Source organism: Portunus trituberculatus, chromosome 47 (assembly GCF_017591435.1).
Source record: "Portunus trituberculatus isolate SZX2019 chromosome 47, ASM1759143v1, whole genome shotgun sequence".
NCBI classification, from domain to species: domain Eukaryota; kingdom Metazoa; phylum Arthropoda; class Malacostraca; order Decapoda; family Portunidae; genus Portunus; species Portunus trituberculatus.
In genome coordinates this window covers 26,495,750-26,508,249 of record NC_059301.1, presented here as the reverse complement: position 1 = coordinate 26,508,249, position 12,500 = coordinate 26,495,750, and the positions used below count along the sequence as shown (strand labels likewise).

Here is a 12,500-nt window from a genome sequence, read left to right as displayed (position 1 = left end):
CAGGAACAATAGAAACAACAGAAGGAGGAAGAAGCAAGGTCAGCAGAGGTCTGGACCTCACTTCACACCAGGTGCGCTTCCCAACCCTCCCACACCGCAGCCCCACCCACACTTTCTCAAGTCCCAAAGGGACGTCAGGGGTGGAGATAGACCGCGATGTGATTACTGTTCCCGCCCCGGACACACATCCGAGGTATGCTACAGCCGCACTGCTGACCTTCGGCAGGAAATGATACTGAGGAGGGTTCTGACAGAGGGTGGAGAAAAGAACAAAGTCAGCACCCTCAGCTGCCCTTTCAGGACTCCCCTCACCCCCCTGCCCACCAACATGGCAACCACAACCAAGACAGCGTCACGACTGGAATCCACCCATGTGGCATGGCAGGCAGTAACGCGCCACCCCACGCCCATGTAGCCCACCGTCAAGCCAGCGCCAGGGGAAAGCAGAGGATTAACCACCTCAGCCAACACCTGACTGTCGTGTCGGCCAACGTGAAGGGCCTCCGCACAAATCTTGGTGATCTCACTCACAACTTTGTCCTCCGACATCAAGCGGACATTGTTGCCGTCACGGAAACGTGGCTTAATGGTGAGGTCGAACCGACATTTGGCAACATCCCGGGCTACTCAAAGTGGGTAAGGAAGGACCGTGAGCAGAGAGTGGACGGAGGCGTGGCTGCCTGCTTTAAACACGGCCTCCAAAGCCAGTTAATAGCCATAATGCCGCCTCAATGGACGGAGGTAATATTTTTCAGAGTGGTGCTAAGTGACAACACAGGACTCCGCTTGTGTGTCATGCATCGCCCCCCCCCCCCCAGGCAAGGACGTTTGGCACTGGACTTCCTGACGGAGAAAGTGGACACTCTGCTACAGCAGCACAGGTGTTCACATGTCATGATCCTGGGAGATTTAAATCACCACCTGGAGCAGGACGCATTCACCAGCCTGTTAACGGTGCAGGGTCTAGCTAACCACGTGACCTTCCCTACACATGAGAGGGGAGGCTCACTGGATCCTGTGCTGACAGACCTCCTGACTCCAGCATCCTGTGCCAACAGCTGGGAATGGTGGGCACAGGCGTCAAGCTGAGCATGGCGAGGGAGGCTGCCGCCCCGCGCACTATCTGGCTGTGGGAGCGAGCTGACTGGGCAGCCCTGAGAAACAGCATCGCACACACAGACTGGAACGCCCTGCTGAGAGGCAATTCGGAGGAAAAGGCCCGTGCCCTCACCACCAAGCTCCTTGCTTTCCAGCAGCAGCACGTCCCTAGCAAGATGTATCTTGCCAGGCCTGGTGACCTTGCGTGGTTTGGTTACCGATGCCGAACTGCCGCTGAGGCCAAGCACGCAGCCTGGGTGAGGTACAAGCGTCGTCCAACTCGCCATAACTGGTTTCGCCATCGCACAGCGTGTAGGAGGGTGACAGCTACCTGCAGGTGGGCAAGGCGACAGCAGCAAGAGGACCTGAGGCGAAAACTCTGTGGCTCAAGAGTCGGCCACAAGACCTGGACGGGTCATCGCGACGCCATACCTCCTCTCACCAGGCCAGACGGCACAATAGCCACCAGCAGTGAGGACAAGGCTTCTCTGCTTGCTGAGTTCTTCGCCGGAAAAATGACAGTCGCTGATATGGGTAGACGCCCACCTCACCTCCCCCAGGAAACAAACTGCGCTGTCACTGATGTCCACGTGACGCCAGGAAAAGTTGAGCAGCTGTTGAGGGAGGTAGAGGAGAGCAAAGCCACCGGCCCGGACGACGTTAGCCCTCGGCTCCTCAAACGCTGCGCCAGCGAGCTGTCAGGTCCCCTCACCAGCGTGTTTGAGTCCTGCCTGAGGGAAAACAGGTGGCCCTCTATATGGAAGGAGGCAAGGGTGGTGCCAGTGCACAAAAAGAACTCGAAGTCTGAGCCCAGCAACTACAGACCCATCTCGCTGCTCTCCGTGGTGGGCAAGTTGCTGGAGCAGGTGGTGGCAGGTGTCATATGTCAGCACCTGAGTGAACACCGCCTCCTCTCAGACAGGCAGTTTGGATTCCGGCCTGGCCGCTCAACAGCGGACCTCCTCACCCTCCTCTCTCAGGGCTGGCAGGATGCCCTGGATGAAGGCCTGGATACCCTTGTGGTGGCCCTGGACATTGCTGGGGCTTTTGATAGGGTCTGGCACTCGGCGCTTGTGCAAAAGCTGAGCGCCAAGGGTATCCAGGGCAACCTCCTTGCGCTACTCGAGGACTACCTGCAAGGGAGAACCCTCAGAGTAGTCATCAACGGGCAGATATCCCAGCCGTCACCGATACAGGCCTCAGTTCCACAAGGATCAGTGTTAGGCCCTACCCTGTGGAATATATATATAGACGACCTCCTGCAGCAAATACCGTCGATCCTTGCGTACGCCGATGATTGCAGTTTCTCCCGCTCCTACTGCCGCTCTGACAGTCAGCGAGCTGTCAGAGAGATAAACAGGCAGCTCAGGACGGTGACGGAGTGGAGAGAGACGTTGCAAGTAGACTTCGCTCCAGAGAAGACACAGGCCATGGTTATCTAATGGTCCCCAGCTGCCTCCGTGGCCGTCTCAGGACGTCTGTGCCTTGGAGGACAGATACTTCCCCTCCAAGAATCCATCAAGTTGCTGGGAGTGACAGTGGACTGTACCCTGCGCTTTGACCGCCATGTCGCTGCTGTGGCCCACCAGGCGTCCCTGCATGTCTCTGCCCTGCGTCGGATGGCGGGAAGCCTTGACTCCCGGGTCATCCTTACACTCTACAAGGCTCAGATACGGCCTTGTATGGAGTACGGTGCCCTGTCCTGGATGTCGAGTGCCGCCACACACCTGCAGAGACTGGATGCCGTACAGCGCCGTGCTCTGCGGCTGGTGGGGATGACCGCACAGCAGCAGCAGCAGCAGGAGGAGCAGACAGGAGTCACGTCGCTGGAGCATCGGCGGGACGTGTCGGCTCTGGTGGTTCAACACAAGGCCCGAGTGTTGGAGGTACCTCACCTCAGCTCACTGAGGCTCCCAGCACGAGCTGTCCAGAGGGAATCCAGGGCAACCACCTCCAGTGACACGCTGGTGCACGTGCCTCGATCACACTCGCGGGAGCACCAGCGATCTTACACAGCCAGAACCACGGTTATAGACCCTGGCCAGAACAGCCAGACTGTGGAACGCGTTCACGGCAGCGACAAGTGACACACAAACAATGACGCTTTAGCAAGTGAAAGTGGCTGCCCACAGGTGGCGAAAAACACAATCTCCCACTCTGGCGCTGTGTTAATTAAGTAGAATAAGTTATTATGTAGAAAATTTTCATTCATGTATATTTATGTTTTACATTTAAGGCTTTTCAAATAGCAACACAATAAAAAGTGTTGCTTTAAGCCCTTGTATATTAGTTTAAATAAAGAGAGAGAGAGAGAGAGAGAGAGAGAGAGAGAGAGAGAGAGAGAGAGAGAGAGAGAGAGAGATATGATCTGCGCATAAAAGCAGCAACGTGTAAGTACATTATCATTGTTGTTGTTATTGTTGTAGCAGCAACAGTAGTACTTGTTATTGTTGTTTTTCTTGTTAATGTTTTATTATTTTTATTTATATTATTATTATTATTATTATTATTATTATTATTATTATTATTATTATTATTATTATTATTATTATTATTATTATTATTATTATTATTATTATTATTATTATTATTATTATTATATATTATTGTTACTATTATTATTATTATTATTATTATTATTATTATTATTATTATTATTGTTATTATCATTATTATTGTCATTATTATTATCATCATCATATTATTATTATTATTAATATTATTATTATTATTATTATTATTATTATTATTATTATTATTGTTATTATTATTATTGTCATTATTATTGTCATTATTGTTATCATCATCATCATTATTATTATCATTACTGTTGTTTTTGTTCTTGTTGCTGTTGTTGTTGTCATTAATTTAAACCAAACACCAACATTTATCACTAGATTAATAAACATTACTGCTACCGCTATCATTGTCACTACTAATATCACTACCACCACCACTTCCACCACCACCACCCCTTCCACCACCACCACCACCACCATCACTACCACCACCACCCTACCGGCCATACCACCGCCAGCAACAACAGCCAGACCTACCAACCCTAACACAACCTTACTTGAAATACTACCACACTACACCACAAATCCTAGAAAAGAAAACAGCGGGAGGAGGAGGAGGAGGAGGAGGAGGAGGAGGAGGAGGAGGAGGAGGAGGAGGAGGAAGAGGAGAAGAAGGAGGAAAAGGTGGCAGAAGAACAACAACGACAACGACAGCAACAACAAGAATATAAAGCAACCTGTGAATTAAGAACGTAAAAGTGATGGAAAAATCATGAAATAAATGATAACCTAATAAATATGTCAGAGAGAGAGAGAGAGAGAGAGAGAGAGAGAGAGAGACGGGAAAAAGGAATTAAGGAAATAAGAGTATGATACGCCAAGGGAGTGGGGAGGAGTGGAGAGATGGAGGGAAGAGAAGTGGATAGAAATGATCCCTGCCATGTGCTATGGTGCTGGTGGGCGGGGAGTGGGCTGGGAGAGTAAGCCGAGAGAGAACAGCAAGGACAGGAGGGCGGGGAGAGTTCAAACTTGCTGTTGCTCTTGTTGTTGTTTTATGGGAGTTGTTGTTTCACTTTACATGAAGAGGCTTATGTCAGTCATTAATTTGCCGGATATTTTTTTTCTGGATGAAGGAAGCGAGTTGCTAGAATAGCCAGTCAAGCCAGGCAGCCACGTGTGTGTGTGTGTGTGTGTGTGTGTGTGTGTGTGTGTGTGTGTGTGTGAGAGAGAGAGAGAGAGAGAGAGAGAGAGAGAGAGAGAGAGAGAGAGAGAGAGAGAGAGAGAGAGAGAGAGAGAGAGAGAGAGAGAGAGAGAGAGAGAGAGAGAGAGACCCTTGTATTATTCTTAGTTTAATAAAAGATGAAAGTAAAAGAAAAATCGTCACTGCTATGTGGGTTTTATGCTTTCACTGAAGAGTACGGTGAGGAGGTGAAGGAGATGGAAAAAAGTAGGAGGAAGAGGAGGAGAAGGAAGAGGAGAGGGAGGGAAGAGAGAAGGAGAAAGAGGAGAAATAACTGATATATTCTAGACATTCTTTTGTCCATCTTTTTGTGAAATATCACGCTGAGTCACTTTTATTAGAGAGAGAGAGAGAGAGAGAGAGAGAGAGAGAGAGAGAGAGAGAGAGAAAGAATGATCTAGTCTTTTAAAATAAATCGTACTGATAGTGTCACATTTCGCCTAAAAATTTCATTGTAAGTATCTTCATTATTGTAAACTATTGTAGACAGAGAGAGAGAGAGAGAGAGAGAGAGAGAGAGAGAGAGAGAGAGAGAGAGAGAGAGTGAGAGAAAGTAGGTTAATACGAAAGAGAGGATGAGAAGCAGAATGCAAATCAAGGAGTAAAGAAACATAACACCAGCGGAGGGGAAGATGATGCGGTGCGAGGTGTGAGGGCGAGGTGTGAAGATGCCAAGGAGAGGGAAAAGAATATAAGAGTGCCAGAAGAGAGGGAACCTTGAGTTGTGAGCAGAGAGAGAGAGAAAGAAGGAATAGGATGTTAGAAGTAGTGTGGTGCCAGAAATTAGAGCTATATGGCACACACACACACACACACACACACACACACACACACACACACACACACACACACACACACACACACAAATACACATACACATTGAGATACGAGAAAAGCATCGTGCCAAAAGAAACAGCAGAAGAGCGCTAAAGAAATCATGTTTTATTATTTTTTCTTTCTTGAATTATTTCCCGCTAAACTAAGTGTCGACAGTTTGAAGGAAGGAAGGAGTGAATAACGGATGGTGACATGTAGAACTTGATGTTTGTTATCGTTTCCGTGACTGAGACTAATGGATAGAGACAGAGAGAGAGAGAGAGAGAGAGAGAGAGAGAGAGAGAGAGAGAGAGAGAGAGAGAGAGATTCCTCCTTCTTATTTCTTCTTGTAAAACATATTCCACTCTTTTTGTCCTTTCTGCAATACTTATCTCATGTTTTCTTATTTCCTGTACACACAATACCCATACCACCTTTTTCCTTCCTCTCTTGCACATCTCTAATGCCTTTCTTTCCTTTATCATTCCTTCCATGCCTCTTTCCCTCTCCCTCTCTAACTTCACTTACGTCTTCTTGCGAACATCCTCTAATACATCTTTCATGCCAAGGTATCGTGACCTCAGTGTACTGTGGTGTGTGGTTTTTGTTAGTACCTCCAGTCTTACCCATAGATTTTTCGCTATAAATTCTATGCTCTTCCCTTAAGCTGAATCACATGCATACACACATTCGCGCGCACACACACACACACACACACACACACACACACACACACAGACCTGCAATTCTTACTTGTCAATCAGCACCTGCGTCATTAGTTCAGGTCCATTCGCCCCCCACACCTGCCCGTCGAAGTGCTGGGCGAAGTAGGTGAGGCAGCTGTGGATCAGAGGGTGGGACGGGGAGAACTTGAGAACCCCAGCCGCCGCCCACTGTTCTGATTCCAAGCCAGTGCAGTTAGGAAGGGCAGAGAGCGGCCGCGTCACCACAACGTCCATGTCCAGGTAGATGCCACCGTATCGCCACAGTAACAGCCACCTGCATAGTAAGAAAAGGAGCAAAAGCTTGTTCTGAAGTGTCTTCGTCATATTTTGCTGTTATTATGTGTGTACAATAGCTCCCACCTGGCGGGGAAAAGTAGCAGAAAGCAGGTTATGAAGTGTTTTTCTCATATTTCGTGGGTAGACCTTTGCAAGACAATGTTTGATCTTATTGGACCTTCATTCTTTATTGTGTACGTTCTTTTTGGGTTTCTTCTTCTTATACTGAGTACTTTGCATTTTCTTTAATACCAAGCTGCATTTGTCATTGTTTCTTCATTTGTTCATCTTATCTACGTTTACCTGTAAGTCAATGGCAGGTGGATATGACCTAATTATCTTAACTATCGTCGTACCATTCGCAAATTTACTAACGTCGCTACTAATCTCACTATCTTCATTGGTAATATGAAGTAAATATAATCATGGCCATAAAACTAATTCCCCTGTCATCCCACTAATTAGTTGACGTACTCAGAATTAGAGCCGATTATTACAACTCTCTGTAGTCTGTCGCCTATCCTCGGCCTTATCCGGGCTAATTAACATCTTCCCATCTACCCTTTTCTCCTAAGCCTTTCTTATAGAACACCAGAAAAAAAAATGTAACTATCCCCACTATTTGTCGGCTCGTAAATTTAATTTAAAATCTCAACAAGCTAGTAAGGCAAATGAAATATGCCTGCTGTGATTGATTTATCAAATTATATTTCTTTAGATAACTCCTAGTATTCCTCGCCATTAATGGTTTCATTATTGTACCTACAATATCTAGAATTAGACCTTAAAGTTCTACCTCCTTTTTCAAAGATTGCTATTTCATTAGTTTGCCTCCCCATTAACGGCCCCTATTCTGAATCTAGTGGTTTTTAAAAGACATTTACCCTCAGCTCATTAATAACCTCGCATTTTTTTTTAAGATAGTTAGATACTTGATATATCAAAAACCATTTGTGCATCTATATACTGTACGTTATAGTGAATTTACGTATGAAAATACTTTCCCTTAGAATGTCAAGATACAAAAACTATGAGGTATATCACTTTTCCTTTCATGCATCAGAAGTATCTGGACTTAAATAAAACACAGATGAAAGAACGCTGCCGGTGCGGTGTTATATGAATTTGAGAAGAAAATTGCAATGCCGTTCATGCATGTGGGTCGCAATAGAGGGACAGGAAATCGTTGTTATTGCCGAGGATATTATTTTGAAAGGATATGGGAGTTTAGGATATTGCTCGAAAATTAGCTTTGGAAAGAAAAAAGTGAGTGCAGAAAAAAAAATATTTTACAGAAAAAAAATGGCGGAAAAGGTAGTATTAACGGGATGGACAACGGGAACGGAGATTGTCTTCCGTTATAACACACGTGCTCCATCACACACACACACACACACACACACACACACACACACACACACACACACACACACACACACACACACACACACACACACACACACACACACACACACACACTTTCCTCCTGTCATACCCGTACTTACCATACAACACTAATAAATACATGAATAATAATGATAAAAAGTAATAACTTGTCTCAGCCTTAACTTGGCAGCCAAAAACGAGAACCAGCTTCCTCCTTCTCTCGCTGTCACCCTGTAACTCACTACTCGAGCCTGACATATCAGTAGCTTCACCGCACTCACAGCCAAACACAGATACAAATGCAGTTCAGTTCCTACCTTTGTGAACATCATTGCCCACCCCATTCCTCAAAGCTTCACCTTAACCAGTGACTAGACAACTTTTCCTTGGAACTCTCACCGCCCTCTCCGATTCACTCGCCGAGAGCTGCTCATCACAATAGGAAACTAATCCAACCTAGTCTATCCAAAACACAAAGCTAATTTTACCCTACCCAACCTAAAACTAATTCAACCTAACCTAATCAAACTAATCCTAACCTAACCTATCCTAAATCTATCTATCATCATCAACTTTATTGTTATTATTATTATTATTATTATTATTATTATTATTATTATTATTATTATCATTATTGTTATTATTATTACTATTATTATTATTATTATTATTATTATTATTATTATTATTATTGTTATTATTATTATTACCGTTTTTATTATTATTATTATTATTATTATTATTATTATTATTATTATTATTATTATTATTATTATTATTATCATTCTTATTGCCATTATTATTATTAATGTTATTATTATTATTATTATTATTATTATTATTATTATTATTATTATTATTATTATTATTATTATTGCTGTTATCGTTATTATTACCAAACTTATCACCTGAAGGGCACAGGTTGGCTCGTAAGACGATAAGAACAACTGACGTGGCTCAGCGAATGGCGTGTATGGTATGTGAAGGGCCTCAGCCTAAGCCACAGACCGCGTTGTACCCCTGAACACTTGAACATTAATAAATGCAAAGTATTGAGCGTAGGAAAAGGAAATCCACACAAGAAATATACAGTAAACAAGGAGGCCCTGGTAGGTTTAGTACTGTATATGAAAAAGATTTGTGAGTTATAGTTAGCTCCGACATCGCTCTAAGAAAACAATGCATAGAGGCTTGAATAAGGCAAATAGGGTACTGACATTCATTTTTTAGGAGCTTAAAGCAGAATACCAGAAGTAATATTAAAGTTACCACCCTCTCCCTCTCTCTCTCTCTCTCTCTCTCTCTCTCTCTCTCTCTCTCTCTCTCTCTCTCTCTCTCTCTCTCTCTACTACTACTACTACTACTACTATTACTACTACTACTACTACTATTATACTACTACTACTACTACTACTACTACTACTACTACTACTACTACTACTACTACTACTACTACTACTACTACTGATGCTCTCTCTCTCTCTCTCTCTCTCTCTCTCTCTCTCTCTCTCTCTCTCTCTCTCTCTCTCTCTCTCTCTCTCTCTCTCTCTCTCTCTCTCTCTCTCTCTCTCTCTCTCTCTCTCTCTCTCTCTCTCTCTCTCTCTCTCTCTCAGTGAATAATGAGTAAGTGAGAGCGTCATCTTGTTTCAACACATTTTGACAAAACTATTCCTTGAAAAGATTTTAATAAATCTCAAACTAAACAATAAATCTCAAACTAAACGAAGTGATAGAAGAAAACAAATCAATGGGTCAACAGTGCAGCACTCTGAAGGTGTGTGCCCACCTGGAGGTGGTGGGCCAGTGTGGCGGCGCCGACCGCCTCACCCTCTGTTTGCCTCGCAGCGGGGAGAAGGGAGGCCGGCGCCTGCTGGGGGCCTTCAGCTTCCCCAGCGCAATGAACGGGGCAGGCCAGCACAAGTCTCCGGCAGGACCTTGGTGGCCGTTGGCCAGGTCGCCAAGAAGGACGGCACCACGCCCGTCAGGGTGGACATCCTGGCGGGAGCATCTCTCGTGGCCCGCCGTGAGATCCCGCTGGCTGACCTGCTGGCGGGGCTCAAAGCAAACACCATCGGGCGCCGCTCTGCGCTCTTCTTCAGCCTCAAGGTTGGCGATGCAGCAGGCGACGCTGCCTGGGCTCAAGGCCAAGCCCCTGTCGATGTATTCTTCAGCGGAAGGCTCCTGGACGAGCCACGGACAACGAAGAAGGAAAAACAGGAATCAGCCAAAACAGAGCAGCACGCCAGCCTGCCCCTCCATGCTGGTGACATCCAGCTCATCCTGCCCCCATACGGTGTGTACACAAACTCCGCACACACCGTGGTCACCGAGATCACCTGGTGTGTTCTCAACCCCAAGGTCACGCTGATACACCTTGGGGATGGCCGGAGGTGGGTCGCTCCCCAGGCTCAACCTCGGCAGGAAAGGGGACGCATTCCTCAGGCTGGCGAGACCATGGCCAGCCTCACCCAGGACATCATGCACCGTGACCTTGGGGAGGGCCAGAGGTGGGTCGCTCCACAAGCCCAGCATTCTCGAGAAAGGGAACACAACACTCCTCAGGCTGGCGAGATCCCCGATGTCATGCACCGTGACCTCGGGGACGGCGAGAGGTGGGCCGCTCACCAGCTCTACCACAAGAGGGGAAAGCCTTCCATTCCGTCTGGCTTTAAGCATGAGAAAGAGGCCCCGCTACGTGATAGGAGCCTAGTAAACAGCCTGATGCTGTGTGCGCAGGCCATGGCAATCACCTTAGCCATGTACCACGTGACCTTGGAGTGGTTCTGAGTATACTGTCACGGAGCACAACTACAATCGACGCCACACCGACCACCACTCATGAGGATCACCACTCACCATACGATACACCACACCGTCACCGCCACTCAGGCCGCCACCCATCACACCTTGAGGTGGTGGCTGGTGACACGCTCATAGTTTCTAGGTTAGGACACGTTAGGATAGGTTAGGATAGGTTAGGTTAGGATAGGTTAGGATAGAATAGGTTAGGATAAGTTAGGCTAGGTTAGGTTAGGTTAGGATAGGTTAGGTTAGGTTAGGTTAGGTTAGGTTAGGTTAGGTTAGGTTACGTTAGGTTAGGTTAGGTTAGGTCTCTCACTCTCTATTTAACAAGTCTCAGTATAATTAGTCTAGTATTCTGAAACGCTTTCCTCTTATTTCTAAATTATGTCAGGATGGGTTAGAGAAAATAAAGCCACGTTATTTTTCTCCTTATTCTATCACTTTCTCTCTCTCTCTCTCTCTCTCTCTCTCTCTCTCTCTCTCTCTCTCTCTCTCTCTCTCTCTCTCTCTCTCTCTCTCTCTCTCTCTCTCTCTCTCTCTCTCTCTCTCTCTCTCTCTCTCTCTCTCTATATATATATATATATATATATATATATATATATATATATATATATATATATATATATTAGGAGTCCTCCACTTTTTTCTCCTTACTATAAATAAAATTGCTTGTGCCACTAATGGGCGGAAGTTGAACAGCGCTTCATAATACTCTTCAAGTGTGCCTACAGGCGCTATAGGCTTTACCGTAAAAAATAAATAAATAAAATAAATGAATCCTTGAGTTATAAATACCATTTACCCAAATCCTCAATAATATGAAACCGAACACAATGTTTTTCTAATGACTGACATGACCCAATATGCATTGCCACAGCAAAGGATATTATTGAAGCAGTGCCCGCGGAAATATTTTTTTGTGAACCCTTGGGGTTCACAAATCCCAGATTGAAAACTGTCTTATTAGAAAGATTTTTTTAAGAGTGGTCTTCCTCTCAGTGATATAGAAATGTTGTTAATATATCACTACAACCACAGAAACAACCGTGTTGTCACTGTAACTAAAACTTTGTGAATGCAGTGGCGGTGCAGCGCACCATTGCAGCAGGACACTGGCCAACAACACGCCAAAGATAGTTATTACATTAAAGCTAACAATAGATCTTAGTAAAGCGTTTGATAAGGTACCGCATCAGACACCTAAGAAAGGTTAGAGCTCACGGAATGGACTGAAAGATATTAAGCTGGATGAAGTCGTGGTAGGCGACAGGCAGCAGATTTGTAATAAACCGTTTTGATTCCGAGTCGCGCCAAGTAATTAGTGAGGTGCCACAGGGTTCAGTTTTAACACCGTTGTTATCTTTAATATATATATATATATATATATATATATATATATATATATATATATATATATATATATATATATTAATGACTTAGGTAGTGGAATTAGTAGTCATATGAGTAGATTTGTTGATGACACGAAGATGGATAGGTTGATTAAGTCAGATTCGGATGCCGTCGCCTTGCAGGCAGATTTAGACAGGATGAATTCATGGAGAGACAAATGGCAAATGCAGTTTAAGGGAAGATAGAGCTGGTGTTCACGAATCAAGCACATGATCTACAATACCGTGA

General features: G+C 45.1%; 1 protein-coding gene across 2 annotated transcripts in view; it reads right to left on the bottom strand.

Annotated features, from left to right (window-relative positions):
* The window catches only part of LOC123520790 (lactosylceramide 4-alpha-galactosyltransferase-like), a 29,799-nt gene that overhangs the window by 10,154 nt on the left and 7,145 nt on the right, over positions 1-12,500 (bottom strand). For both annotated transcript variants that reach the window (XM_045283386.1, XM_045283385.1), the window contains one exon: positions 6,427-6,672. In XM_045283386.1, coding sequence (XP_045139321.1) covers positions 6,427-6,672 — 246 coding nt within the window. The remainder of the gene's footprint in view (positions 1-6,426; positions 6,673-12,500) is intronic.